Source organism: Solanum dulcamara, chromosome 3 (assembly GCF_947179165.1).
Source record: "Solanum dulcamara chromosome 3, daSolDulc1.2, whole genome shotgun sequence".
NCBI classification, from domain to species: Eukaryota; Viridiplantae; Streptophyta; class Magnoliopsida; order Solanales; family Solanaceae; genus Solanum; species Solanum dulcamara.
Genome location: NC_077239.1, coordinates 29,559,813 through 29,572,253, shown reverse-complemented (window position 1 = coordinate 29,572,253; position 12,441 = coordinate 29,559,813). Strand labels below are relative to the sequence as shown.

The 12,441-nt window shown below is 40.1% G+C and overlaps 1 protein-coding gene across 2 annotated transcripts; it reads right to left on the bottom strand.

Annotated features, from left to right (window-relative positions):
• Nucleotides 1–239: 239 nt before the first annotated feature.
• LOC129882496 (WRKY DNA-binding transcription factor 70-like) lies at nucleotides 240–1,765 on the bottom strand. Of its 2 annotated transcripts, XM_055956796.1 has the most exons (3): nucleotides 1,438–1,762; nucleotides 966–1,070; nucleotides 240–850 (listed from the first exon to the last, which is right to left on the bottom strand). In XM_055956796.1, the coding sequence occupies exons 1-3, from the start codon at nucleotides 1,719–1,721 to the stop codon at nucleotides 355–357; spliced, it is 885 nt and encodes a 294-aa protein (XP_055812771.1). In that variant the 5' UTR covers nucleotides 1,722–1,762; the 3' UTR covers nucleotides 240–354. The 2 variants fall into 2 exon arrangements, with proteins under 2 accessions (XP_055812771.1, XP_055812772.1); XM_055956797.1 differs by lacking the exon at nucleotides 966–1,070 and having other exon boundaries at nucleotides 1,438–1,765.
• Nucleotides 1,766–12,441: the final 10,676 nt, after the last annotated feature.

Below are 12,441 nucleotides of genomic sequence, written 5' to 3'. Positions count from 1 at the left end.
TCAACTACCTCATTCTAGAAGTTCTAGGTTTTTCCTTCTTTGCCTTATCTAGAGATACACTTCTAGAATTCTCATTATAAAGCTCTCCTTCCAATTCTCTACTAATCTTGAATATTTTAAATTGTTCTTTAAAATAGCTAGGTAGGATATTAATTATGTCCGCGGCGACTTTTTAACGTATATTTATTTAAATCTTAGTTGTTCTTTAGGAGGGAAAAATCAACAACAGTAGGCTATCATTATTGGCGAATAAACTATCGAAGTCAAATTTATACTTTCGTATCAAACCTAATAATGCTTTAATGCAAACTCTACATCAAGATAATACAAAATTTGTACACCATCTCTATCAAGCTACACTTGACCCCTTTCAAAGTCAAAATTCCAAAGACCCTCCTCAAAATCAATATCAATCTCAAGATTATCATTGCTAGTAGTAGTACAACAAGAGTAAACCCCAGATGACATAACATCCGGCGACGTCATATGGCCGCGGGAGGCTTCAAATGTTGCCGGAGTTAGATGATCATGATCATTGGGCAGAAAATAATCAGAGCTTGATGATTGGATTTGATCTTCAATTTTAGGGTAGAAACTGAAAACTTCCTCTTTGGTTTCCTGTTTTATTGAGGGAAATGTAGTGACATTAAGATTTTGATCAAAACTAATATAATTAGAATCTCCATCCGTACGAGAATCCAATATTATTTGTGAAACTCTAGGAAAAGCTTTGCACGTGTGATGTCCATAGTATGTTGTTCGATACAGTTGTGGATTGTCTTGCATTTTCTGTACTTGTTTGCTTGCTTGACATTTCTGATCATATTTATGTGTGCACCTAAAGTAGTGCCTGCATACATATTCATTTTATTTATTATAAATAAGACAAAACAAATATAATATTATGGAGTAACTATCTATCACATCCACTCTGTAATTACAAATATTTTGACTGTGAAGTAAACCTTGGATAAGTGGAATTGAGGATCTGTTTTTGTCCATATTTTCTCCAAGCATGACCATCATCCACCAAATCTGAGGATTCTTTTATGTTTGATTCTGAAGTTTTCCTGCATCACATATATTTTTCAAAACATCTACGAGAAAATTGTTTCTCATGTGGTACTTTACACGCATTCTCTGCCTAAATGAGCTCTATGATTATTGCAATTTAATGAGTAGAACAATTAACTATATAAGAAATAGATAACCCCCGGCCCTCATCATGAATCAATCCAATCATTCCTTGAAGTAATTCTAGCATTTGTGCAAGGACAAAATGCACAATAACTAATCAACAACCAATCAAACTTCACAATAATTAACTAAAAGAGAACCAATCATAGGAATTAAGTTGTGACCATCAACGTCAAGAGACTAAAAATGAAAAATTAAAGTTTGATTTTCAAGTAATGGTAAGATTAGTAAGTAAATTACCTTCTCTTATAGCATCCTCTTCGATCTGAACTCTTGCAACTTCCACTAGAATAATCTTCGGGCGACTTGACCTCAACGACATCGGAATTATTGTTTATGATGGAGAGGGTCTCAGAAAATGAATCCATAATTTTGGCAACTAAATCCTCAGCCATAATGTCTGCAACTTCACCAGTACCAAGAACAAGAGGTTTCTTAATAATCTCTTTTAGTCGTCGGGTAAATTCTCGACCACGAACTAACCCTTCGATTGCCTTATTCAGATCACCCGATGAGTTTTCCATATGTGTTATTATTAGTTAGCAAGTAGTGATGAGCAACAAGTCAAGAAACATGAGGCCATATATATATATATATATAATATATGGAAGAAAAGTTGCAAGTGGTGAATTCTTAGTAAATTAATGGAAACTTACAAGGAAAATTCCTCTTACCTTAGCTTGTTGAAAAAACGACCCCCACGCGCATTACTCGAATCTTTTGCTTTTTCTCTCAAGCGAGATAGTGACAATTATCGGTCGGGTTCATGAACAATTTGGACGTTGCATAAATATATCAAAAAATTGGTACATTTAATTAAATTTGTACAAAGTCAATCGCACACGTCTTAATTTCACTCATTAGATCTGATTATTAACAATTAAATATTGTGAGGTTAATAAATAAAAACAAAGAATAATATAAATGAGAATGAGTGTCGCATGAGGCTTTATTGGGGCTTCGATGGTGTTACGGGTTCTGAATTCAGAGCCGTTAGCCTTGGATTCGGTCACAATTTCAATTAATGAATGTTAATGTGTATAGACTTAATAAATAATGAAAACGTGAAGATCAAGGGTGATGTTGCTGTATTGCTTGAATTTAGAATATTTTTTACAAACGAGGATGTCAACTAACAAGAAAGCTCTACTCAAGCTCTAAAATACTAAGATCGATAAATTTTTATCAGGTGATAGTGCATTAAATATTCTTCTCTTTAATGAATTTTTCATTGATTATCTATAATTTTAAAAATTTAAAAAGACGAAAAATTATTTAGCAAATTATCTTTTAATTTATAATTTTAATCAATGTTTAAAGGATATGCCACAACCCAAAAATTAGTTAATTTTGAAAGGAAGGGAGATCAGAGAGTTGAAGGACATCAACTTTTTAATGGAATATTATTTCCAAGAAAGTTGTACCGCTTGAGAATGGGTGTGATTGCATTGGTTTGGAACGCGCTACATAGAGCGTCAAGAAACTTTTAGACGTTAACTGATGACGTTTTTCAATGTTGTCACCTTGGTATCGTCATCCATGTGCCACCTGGCAAGATTAAATGCTAATTTCTGTTAATAGTTAATTAAGTGCAAGTGGTTTGTTTATTTAATCATAAATGCAAGTGGTAATCCTAATCCCTTGAGGATTACAGATGGACAAAACTTGTCATTCAAATGACAATAATGACCTTTCTTGTCTCAACAATTTCAAAATAATTATGAAAACTTTGAAGGACATTTGAAATTCTGAATAAGACAAAGCAACGTTAGTTGAATATGTACACATGATCATCATCACTATCTATAATCAGAACACAGTTTTTAATGTTTATAAACAACATAGAAATGGATTACATCCTTTAAAACCCGAACTATCACATAAATGTTATATATATTGTTTTAAAAACAAACATTAGTTATAACAACTGCAGCAACAACAACAACCCTGTGAAATCCCATAACGTGGAGTCTAGGGAGGGTAAAGTGTACGCAGACCTTACTCCTACCAAGATAGGACGGCTGTTTTCGGGAGACCCTCGGCTCAATAAAGCATAAAAAGAGGTTAGATAAGGTTAAAAAGTTAAGAAGTTAATAAGTTCAAAGCGATACGATAAAATAAATAATGGGAGCGATACAAATAAAATAGAGTAATCCAAGTACGGAAAGTAATAGATAATAGCAGACATCAGAGAAACAAGAAATTATAGTGCGCTAATGCGCCTACTAATACGGTTGTAACACCCCTCAAAAAAAATCCCTAAGATTCGGACAATTCTTGTATTCGGATAGGGTCGAACTCGAGTATTGTGGAGCAATTGCATGAGTAAGATGACTCTTTGAGAAATTGAGCAGCGTTAGGGGTGATGTGGGGTCATGAAGGACCCCTAGGACCAAGCTAAGTCCAAAAGATCCGTCGTGGCTAAGCTTTAGGATGAGTTCGTAAAAGGGATCAACTTCTAACGACCCTATCTTTTGAAAGACGACAATTTGGGTGGCCCACGACCTATCAAATTAAAGGTCGTCGAGTCTTCTTTCCAACGCCGCCAAGAATGTAATTTTTGGAGTTCGGAGTCGAAAGATATGACAATCCTAAGATGAACTAGCACAGTAGGAATTTCAGGCCTGGGGTTCAACTACCGGAAATCTGGGCTTGGCGCCGCAGTGGCGCGACGCGCCATTATCGCGCCAGGAACATGCCTCAGTAGTTTGGTCCCTGGCGCGGTGCGCCACTGCGAGGTGTGCAGGGCTTTTCAAGCCAAAATTCCAGAACCCAGAACCTTTGACCTTGGCGCTATAAGGGCGCGACGCGCCACTATCGCGCCAGAAACATGCCTCAGTAGTTTGGTCCTTGGCATGGCGCTCCACTAAAAGTTGTGCAGGTTTTTAGGCATAATTGGCCTTGGCGATGTAAGGGCGCGACGCGCCACTATCGCGCCAAAGGCGTTTTTGGCCTATTTTTCAGAATTTTGGAGGAAGGGTAATTTGGGAATTGTCCCAAATTATATATTCACAAGCCTTGAGCATTTTTGGACCATTTTCTTCAGCTCCCACTCTCTCTCTAAAAGCCCTAGAAAATCTCTCTCTGTCTCTCTCTCTTCTTCTTCCTCTCCAAATCCTTCTCCAACAAAAAGAGTTCCAAGAGCTTCAAGGTTTGAGCTTTCCATTGAAGACCCAACCAAAAGGTTTTTTTCAAGTCTTCACTAAGGTATGTAAAGCTATCTAAAACATGGGTTGAGTCCACCCATGTGCCCTACTCTTACTTTGAGGTTAGATGTTCATGAAATTAGAGTTTCTTGGTATGGTTTATGTTTGTATGAACTTTGTCCCCTATTTATTTGACTCTATATGTGTGGATGTTGTTGAGCCAAGAAGTTCCTAAAATGAGCCTTTGTGTGAGTATGAGTTGATAAAGATGAGTTATTGAATATGTCTTATTGACCTTTTAAATTGTGATAAAGGATGTTATTTTCCTAAAAATGTTGTCAATTTTAAAATGTCGATTTAAAGTCTTGAAGTTGTGATGAGTCACAAAAATTTCTCAAATTGAAGGAGGTAATGATTGATTATATCTATATGTTGCTATAAATGTGCATTTAAATTTCTTTTGAAGAGATGATTGAGATTAATCGGAAAGTACGATTGGAAGAGATTCGATTGTGATAGAGTTTATGAGTTGACAAGGTTGTAATGAGACTTGTCGATATGAGTTGATTGAGTTGATTGGATGGAGTTTTATGAGCATTGAGTCTTGGGAGGAGTATCGAGCACCGAATTGGGCAAGAGTATAGTCCATACTCGAACCCAATACCTATGTTGCCAAACGTAGGGGAGATTGAACCGTTAAAGTCGGATGCTTCCCCGAGAGTTTTGTCCTGACATTATAGGACTTGGTTGGATTGGATCCATGACTGATTGACTCATTCATGCCCTGGCAAAGTATGAATGGACGCGGCAACAACGTCGGCTTGTTGTACTGTCACTGGCTCATAAGTGATGGTTGTCGGTTAAGAGAAACTCCAAATAGGTCTTGATAGTACTCTGAGTCAGACTGAGTTGAATGATATGTGATTGGTCCCGTCTAAATCATATTCTTGTTTAGACTTAAGACATTTTGAGTGAGTTGCCCTATATATATATATATATATATATATATATATATATATTCCATGTACTGACGCCATTTGGCCTACATCGTTTCATGATGCAGAGACAGATACTAGAGATCATCAACCAGCACTCCGTTGAAAATCCACATACACTCCCAGCTAGTTGGTAAGTCCTCTTAGTTTCCAAAGGATGTTGAACCTTATTGTATAGTTTTGTTGTAGCTTCCTTTACTTTGACTTCTTGGTAGCCATGGGCTTGTCATTGGCACCTTTTAGACTTTGATAGAGGCTTGATAGACTGGAGTGTGGGGAGGTTGAACGGTTATTGTGATAAGTTTTATTATATTTATTTTGTCGAGTTAAACATGTATGGCCTTCAGCCCCCATATTATGAATAGTATTTCATTAATTGAGTTCCGCTAAGAGAATGTGATTGAACGAATGTGTGACTGGACCAGGTGGTTCGCTCGGAGGTCAGAAATAGCCTTCGGGTGCCGGTTACTTCTAGGGTACCCTCTCAGGGCATGAAAAACATGGTATCAGAGCATAGAGTTCAAGTGTCCTAGGGAGTCTATGAAGCTGTGTCTAGTAGAGTCTTGCTTATGGGTGTGTTGTACACCACACTTATAAGCAGGAGGCTATAGGACATTAGGAATTATTTCCCCTCTTTCATACTCTGAGTTCGTGCGATGGAGTTAAACTCTATGAAACTTTCCTTCTAATTCGTGTGTTTATACGTTACAGATAATGCCTCCAAAACGTACTGCTAGCCAGAGGAATGCCTATAATACAGAGATGCCCCAGTCTGAGGTACGCCTAGCAAGGGCTAGAGGCCGACCTGCGAGGTATGCGGAGGCTCCCCAAGTGCCTGCTACTCCGCATACACCCACCTCAGAGGTAGAATTTAGAGGAGCGATTGCAATGCTCACACAATTAATGGCTGCCCGAAATGGTAGCCAGAGTTCGCCGACTCTTAGCTCTGATTCCCAAGAGCCGTCTGCTGCTAATAGAATTAGAGACTTCCTGAGGATGAATCCGCCAGCATTCACGGGTTCTAAGGTTGACGAAGACCCCCAAAATTTTATTGATGAGATGTGGAAAATTCTTAAAGCTATGCATGCTACAGAAATTGAGAGGGGTGAGTTGGTGTCTTATCAACTCAAGGATGTGGCAAACATTTGGTATAACCAATGGGAACAAGGAAGGGGTGAGTATGCTGAACCTGCTAGGTGGGATGAATTTGAGGGAGCCTTTCTTGACCACTTCTTTCCCCGAGAATTGAGGGAAGCAAAGGTGGATGAGTTTGTAAATTTGAAACAGGAAGGCATGACAGTTAAGGAGTATGGCCTGAAGTTCATCCAACTGTCCAGGTATGCTTCAGAAATGATCCCAGATATGAGGTCAAAGATGAGGAAGTTCGTCTCCAAATTAGGGAGGCATGTGAAGAAGGAGTGCAAAGCAGCATTACTAATCTCGGATATGGATATTTCTAGATTTATGGTGTATGCTCAACAGGTAGAGGAGGAGAAAAAAAAAGACAGAGAAGACCACCTGAGCAAGAAGGCAAAATCAGCGGGCCATGAGAATGAACAGAGGCAAAACAAGGGCAACAGGTCCTTCTTCCATTAGAGGCCTCCCAATTATGCCTCATCTACCGCAAGTGCACCTATGCCGCAGAACAAGTATGACCGGCAAGGATAGAGTCGCCAGAATTTTAGACCCCAGGGTTCTCAATCCCAGTCCAGTGTAAGTCAAGGTTCGAGGGGGAAGCCACCATGCGGCAAGTGTGGTAGGCTCCACTTGGGAGAATGCAGAACGGGAAGGGTTGGTTGTTATAAATGCGGCCAAATGGACCATTTTCAGAAGGAGTGTCCAGCATGGGGGAACAGAGCCCAGTTCTCTACCACCACACCGCCAGCTATAGGTAATCAGAGGGGAACTACTTCAGGTACGAGTGGAGGTACAAACCACCTATATGCCATGGATAGTCGCCAAGATCAGGAGAACTCTCCAAATATCGTGACGGGTATGATTCGAGTCTCTTATCTTGACTGTTATGTTTTGATGGATCCGGGTACCACACTATCTTTTGTAACTCCTTATGTGGCTAGTAAGTTCAATAAAATCCCTAAATGTCTTAGTTAGACTTTCTATGTAGCTACCTCTGTTGGTGATTCTGTCGTAGCTGAGAAAGTCTATAGGGATTGCATTGTGTCAATTCATCACAGAGATACCTTGGCTGACTTGGTTGAGTTAGACATGGTTGATTTTGATGTGAACCTTGGCATTGACTGGCTCTATGTTTGTTATGCTTTTATTGATTGTAGAACTCAGGTTGTCAAATTCAAATTCCCGAATAAATCTGTCATAGAGTGGATGGGTAATCCTATTATGCCTAAGGGTAAGTTTATTTCATACCTTAGGGCCAGGAAGCTAATCTCAAAAGGGTGTGTTTATCACATTGTTCGAGTAAAAGATGACAATATCGAGTCTCCATCCCTTGAGTCGGTTCCGATTGTCAATGAGTTTCCGGATGTCTTTCCTAAAGATCTGCCTGGAGTCCCTCTTGATAGGGAGATTGACTTTGGGATTGATATTCTTCCTGATACCCAGCCTATCTCAATTCCTCCATATAGAATGGCCCCAGCTGAGTTAAAAGAGTTGAAGGAGCAGTTGAAGGACTTATTAGATAAGGGATTTTTTAGGCCGAGTGTCTTACCATGGGGAGCTCCGGTCCTATATGTTTGAAAGAAAAATAGGTCCCTTAGAATGTGTATTGATTACAGGCAGCTGAATAAGGTCACCGTAAAAAACAAATACCCTCTCCCTAGAATAGATGATTTATTTGATCAACTTCAGGGTGCCACATGTTTTTCAAAGATAGACTTGAGATCCGGCTACCATCAGTTGAAAGTGAGGGAATGTGATATTCCGAAGACCGCTTTTCGGACTCGTTATGGCCACTTTGAATTTTTGGTCATATCTTTTGGGTTGACAAATGCCCCCACAGCTTTCATGGATCTCATGAACCGGGTGTTTAAACCGTATCTTGATATGTTTGTGATTGTATTCATAGATGATATCTTGGTTTACTCCAAGAATGAGGAGGAGCATGCCCATCATCTTAGAGTCATCTTGCAAACTTTGAGAGAGCAAGTACTGTATGCAAAGTTGTATATACAGGAGATCGTCAGATTGCATGGGGTCCCTTTGTCTATCATCTCAGACAGAGGAGCCCAATTCACTTCCCAATTTTGTAAATCCTTTCAGAAGGGATTAGGTTCGAAGGTGAACTTGAGTACAGCCTTCCATCCCCAGATAGATGGCCAAGCAGAGCGCACCATCCAGACATTGGAAGATATGTTGAGGGCATGTGTGCTTGACTTTAAGGGAAATTGGGATGATCACTTACCTCTCATAGAGTTTGCATACAACAATAGCTACCATGCAAGCATCCAAATGGCTCCGTATGAAACTTTATATGGGAGGAGGTGTAGATCGCCTATTGGGTGGTTTGAAGTTGGTGAAGCCGAGTTGATTGGGCCTGACCTTGTTCACCAAGCCATGGAAAAGTGAGAGTTATCCAAGATAGGCTAAAGACATCCCAAAGCCGCTAAAAATCTTACACCGACATGAGAAGGAGAGACTTAGAGTTCGAGGTGGATGATTGGGTGTATTTGAAAGTGTCACCCATGAAGGGTGTCATGAGGTTTGGAAGGAAGGGGAAACTTAGTCCTCGTTATATTGGTCCTTACCAAATTTTGAGGTGGATTGGGAGTGTCGCTTATGAGTTGGAGTTACCCTTGGAGTTAGCTTCTATTCACCCGGTATTCCACGTATCGATGTTGAAGAAGTGCTTAGGCGATCTTTCGTTGGTAGTTCTCATTGATAGTATTGAAGTTAAGGATAGCTTATCCTATGAAGAGGTTCCGATCCAAATTCTTGATCGCCAAATTCGCAAATTGAGGAACAAAGAGATCGCCTCAGTCAAAGTCCTATAGAGAAACCAACTTATTGAGGAAGCCACATGGGAAGCGGAGGAAGCCATGAAATCTAAATATCCACATCTATTCGTGCATACCGAGGAGAATGTTGAAGATAATGTCCATTTCCTTGACTTGAATTCATTGGTGCATTTTGAGTTTTGATTGGTATTTGTTTGAGAATTTGATTGGTTGAGTGACTAAAATTTTGACTGTGATTTGTACCCCGAGTCCATTCTTGGTTACTCATCATTCGAGGACGAATGATCCCAAGGAGGAGATAATGTAACACCCCTCAAAAAAAATTCCGTAAGATTCAGACCCTTCTTATATTCGGGTAAGGTCGAACTCGAGTATTACGGAGCAATTGCATGAGTAAGATGAGTCTTTGAGAAATTGAGCAGTGTTAGAGGTGATGTGGGGTCATGAAGGACCCCTAGGACCAAGCTAAGTCCAAAAGATCCGTCGTGGCTAAGCTTTAGGATAAGTTCGTAAAAGGGATCAACTTTTAACGACCCTATAGTTTGAAAGACGATAATTTGGGTGGCCCACGACCTATCAAATTAAAGGTCGTCGAGTCTTCTTTTTCAATGCCGCCAAGAATGTAATTTTTGGAGTTAGGAGTCGAAAGATATGACGATCCTAAGATGAACTAGCACAGCAGGAATTTCAGGCCTGGGGTTCAACTACTAGAAATCTGAGCTTGGCGCCACAGTGGCGCGATGCGCCAATATCGCGCCAGGAATATGCCTCAATAGTTTGGTCCCTGGCGCGTCGCGCTACTGCGAGGTGTGTAGGGTTTTTCAAGCCAAAATTCTAGAACCCAGAACCTTTGGCCTTGGCGCTATAAGGGCGCGATGCGCCACTATCGCGCCAGAAACATGCCTTAGTAGTTTGGTCCTTGGCGCGGCGCGCCACTAAAAATTGTGCAGGTTTTTAGGCGTAATTGGCCTTGGCGCTGTAAGGGTGCGACGCGCCACTATCGCGCCAAAGGCGTTTTTGGCCTATTTTTTAGAATTTTGGAGGAAGGGTAATTTAGGAATTGTCCCAAATTATATATTCACAAGCCTTGAGCATTTTTGGACCATTTTCTTCAACCCCCACTCTCTCTCTAAAAGCCCTAGAAAATCTCTCTCTCTCTTCTTCTTCCTCTCCAAATCCTTCTCCAACAAGAAGAGTTCCAAGAGCTTCAAGGTTTGAGCTTTCCATTGAAGACTCAACCACAAGATTTTCTTCAAGTCTTCACTAAGGTATGTAAGGCTATCTAAAATATGGGTTGAGTCCACCCATGTGTCCTACTCTTGCTTTGAGGTTAGATGTTCATGAAATTAGAGTTTCTTGGTATGGTTTATGTTTGTATGAACTTTGTCCCCTATTTATTTGACTCTATATGTGTGGATGTTGTTGAGCCAAGAAGTTCCTAAAATGAGCCTTTGTGTGAGTATGAGTTGATAAAGATGAGTTGTTGAATATGTCTTATTGACCTTTTTAATTATTTAAATTGTGATAAAGGATGTTATTTTCCTAAAAACGTTGTCGATTTTAAAATGTCGATTTAAAGTCTTGAAGTTGTGATGAGTCGCAAAGATTTCTCAAATTAATGGAGGTAATGATTGATTATATCTATATGTTGCTATAAATGTGCATTTAAATTTCTTTTGAAGAGATGATTGAGATTGATCGGAAAGTACGATTGGAAGAGATTCGATTGTGATAGAGTTTATGAGTTGACAAGGTTGTAATGAGACTTGTCGATATGAGTTGATTGAGTTAATTGGATGGAGTTTTATGAGCATTGAGTCTTGGGAGGAGTATCGAGCACTGAATTGGACAAAAGTATAGTCCATACTCAAACCCAATACCTGTGTTGCCAAATGTAGGGGGGATTGAACCGTTAAAGTCGGATGCTTCCCCGAGAGTTTTGTCCTGACATTATAGGACTTGGTTGGATTGGATCCATGATTGATTGACTCATTCATGCCCTGGCAAAGTATGAATGGACGCGACAACAACGTCAGGTTGTTGTACTGTCACTGGCTCATAAGTGATGGTTGTCGGTTAAGAGAAACTCCCAAATAGGTCTTGATAGTACTCTGAGTCAGACTGAGTTGAATGATATGTGATTGGTCCCGTCTAAATCATATTCTTGTTTAGACTTAGGACATTTGAGTGATTTGTCCTGTATATATATGTATATATATGAGTTGAGATTCTGAGTTGACTGATTCTTCCTTGATGTCTGTTGCATTCGGCCATTTTACATACTCGTACATTCCATGTACTAACGCCATTTGGTCTGCATCATTTTATGATGCAGAGACAGGTACTAGAGATCATCAACCGGCGCTCCATTGAAGATCCACATACACTCCCAGCTAGTTGGTAAGTCCTTTTAGTTTCCGGAGGATGTTGAACCTTATTGTATAGTTTTGTTGTAGCTTCCTTTACTTTGATTTTTTGGTAGCCATGGGCTTGTCATTTGCACCTTTTAGACTTTGATAGAGGCTTCATAGACTGGAGTGTGGGGAGGTTGAACGGTTATTGTGAGAAGTTTTATTATATTTATTTTGTCGAGTTAAACATGTATGGCCTTCAGCCCCCATATTGTGAATAGTATTTCATTAATTGAGTTCCGCTAAGAGAATGTGATTGAACGAATGTGTGACTGGACCAGGTGGTTTGCTCGGAGGTCAGAAATAACCTTCGGGTGCCGGTTACGTCTAGGGTACCTTCCCGGGGTGTGACAACGGTAGACTAACGTGACTATGTACTAGTCTTCTACCCTAATGTGGGTCCTCCACACCCTCCTATCTAAGGTCATGTCATCGGTCAGCTGCAGCTGCGCCATGTCCTGTCTAATTACCTCTCCCAATGTTTCTTCGGCCTATCCCTACCTCTTCTGAAACCATCCACGGCCAACCTCTCACACCTCCGCACTGGGGCATCTGGGTCTCTCCTCTTCACATGTCCAAACCATCTCAGTCGCATTTCTCGCATCTTGTCTTCTACTGAGGCCACTCTTACCTTGTCCCGAATAGCCTCGTTCCTAATTCTGTCGCTCCTAGTATGCCCACACATCCATCTCAACATTCTTATCTCGGCAACTTTCATCTTTTAAATGTGGGAAACCTTAACTACTGCAAGTAAAATAGA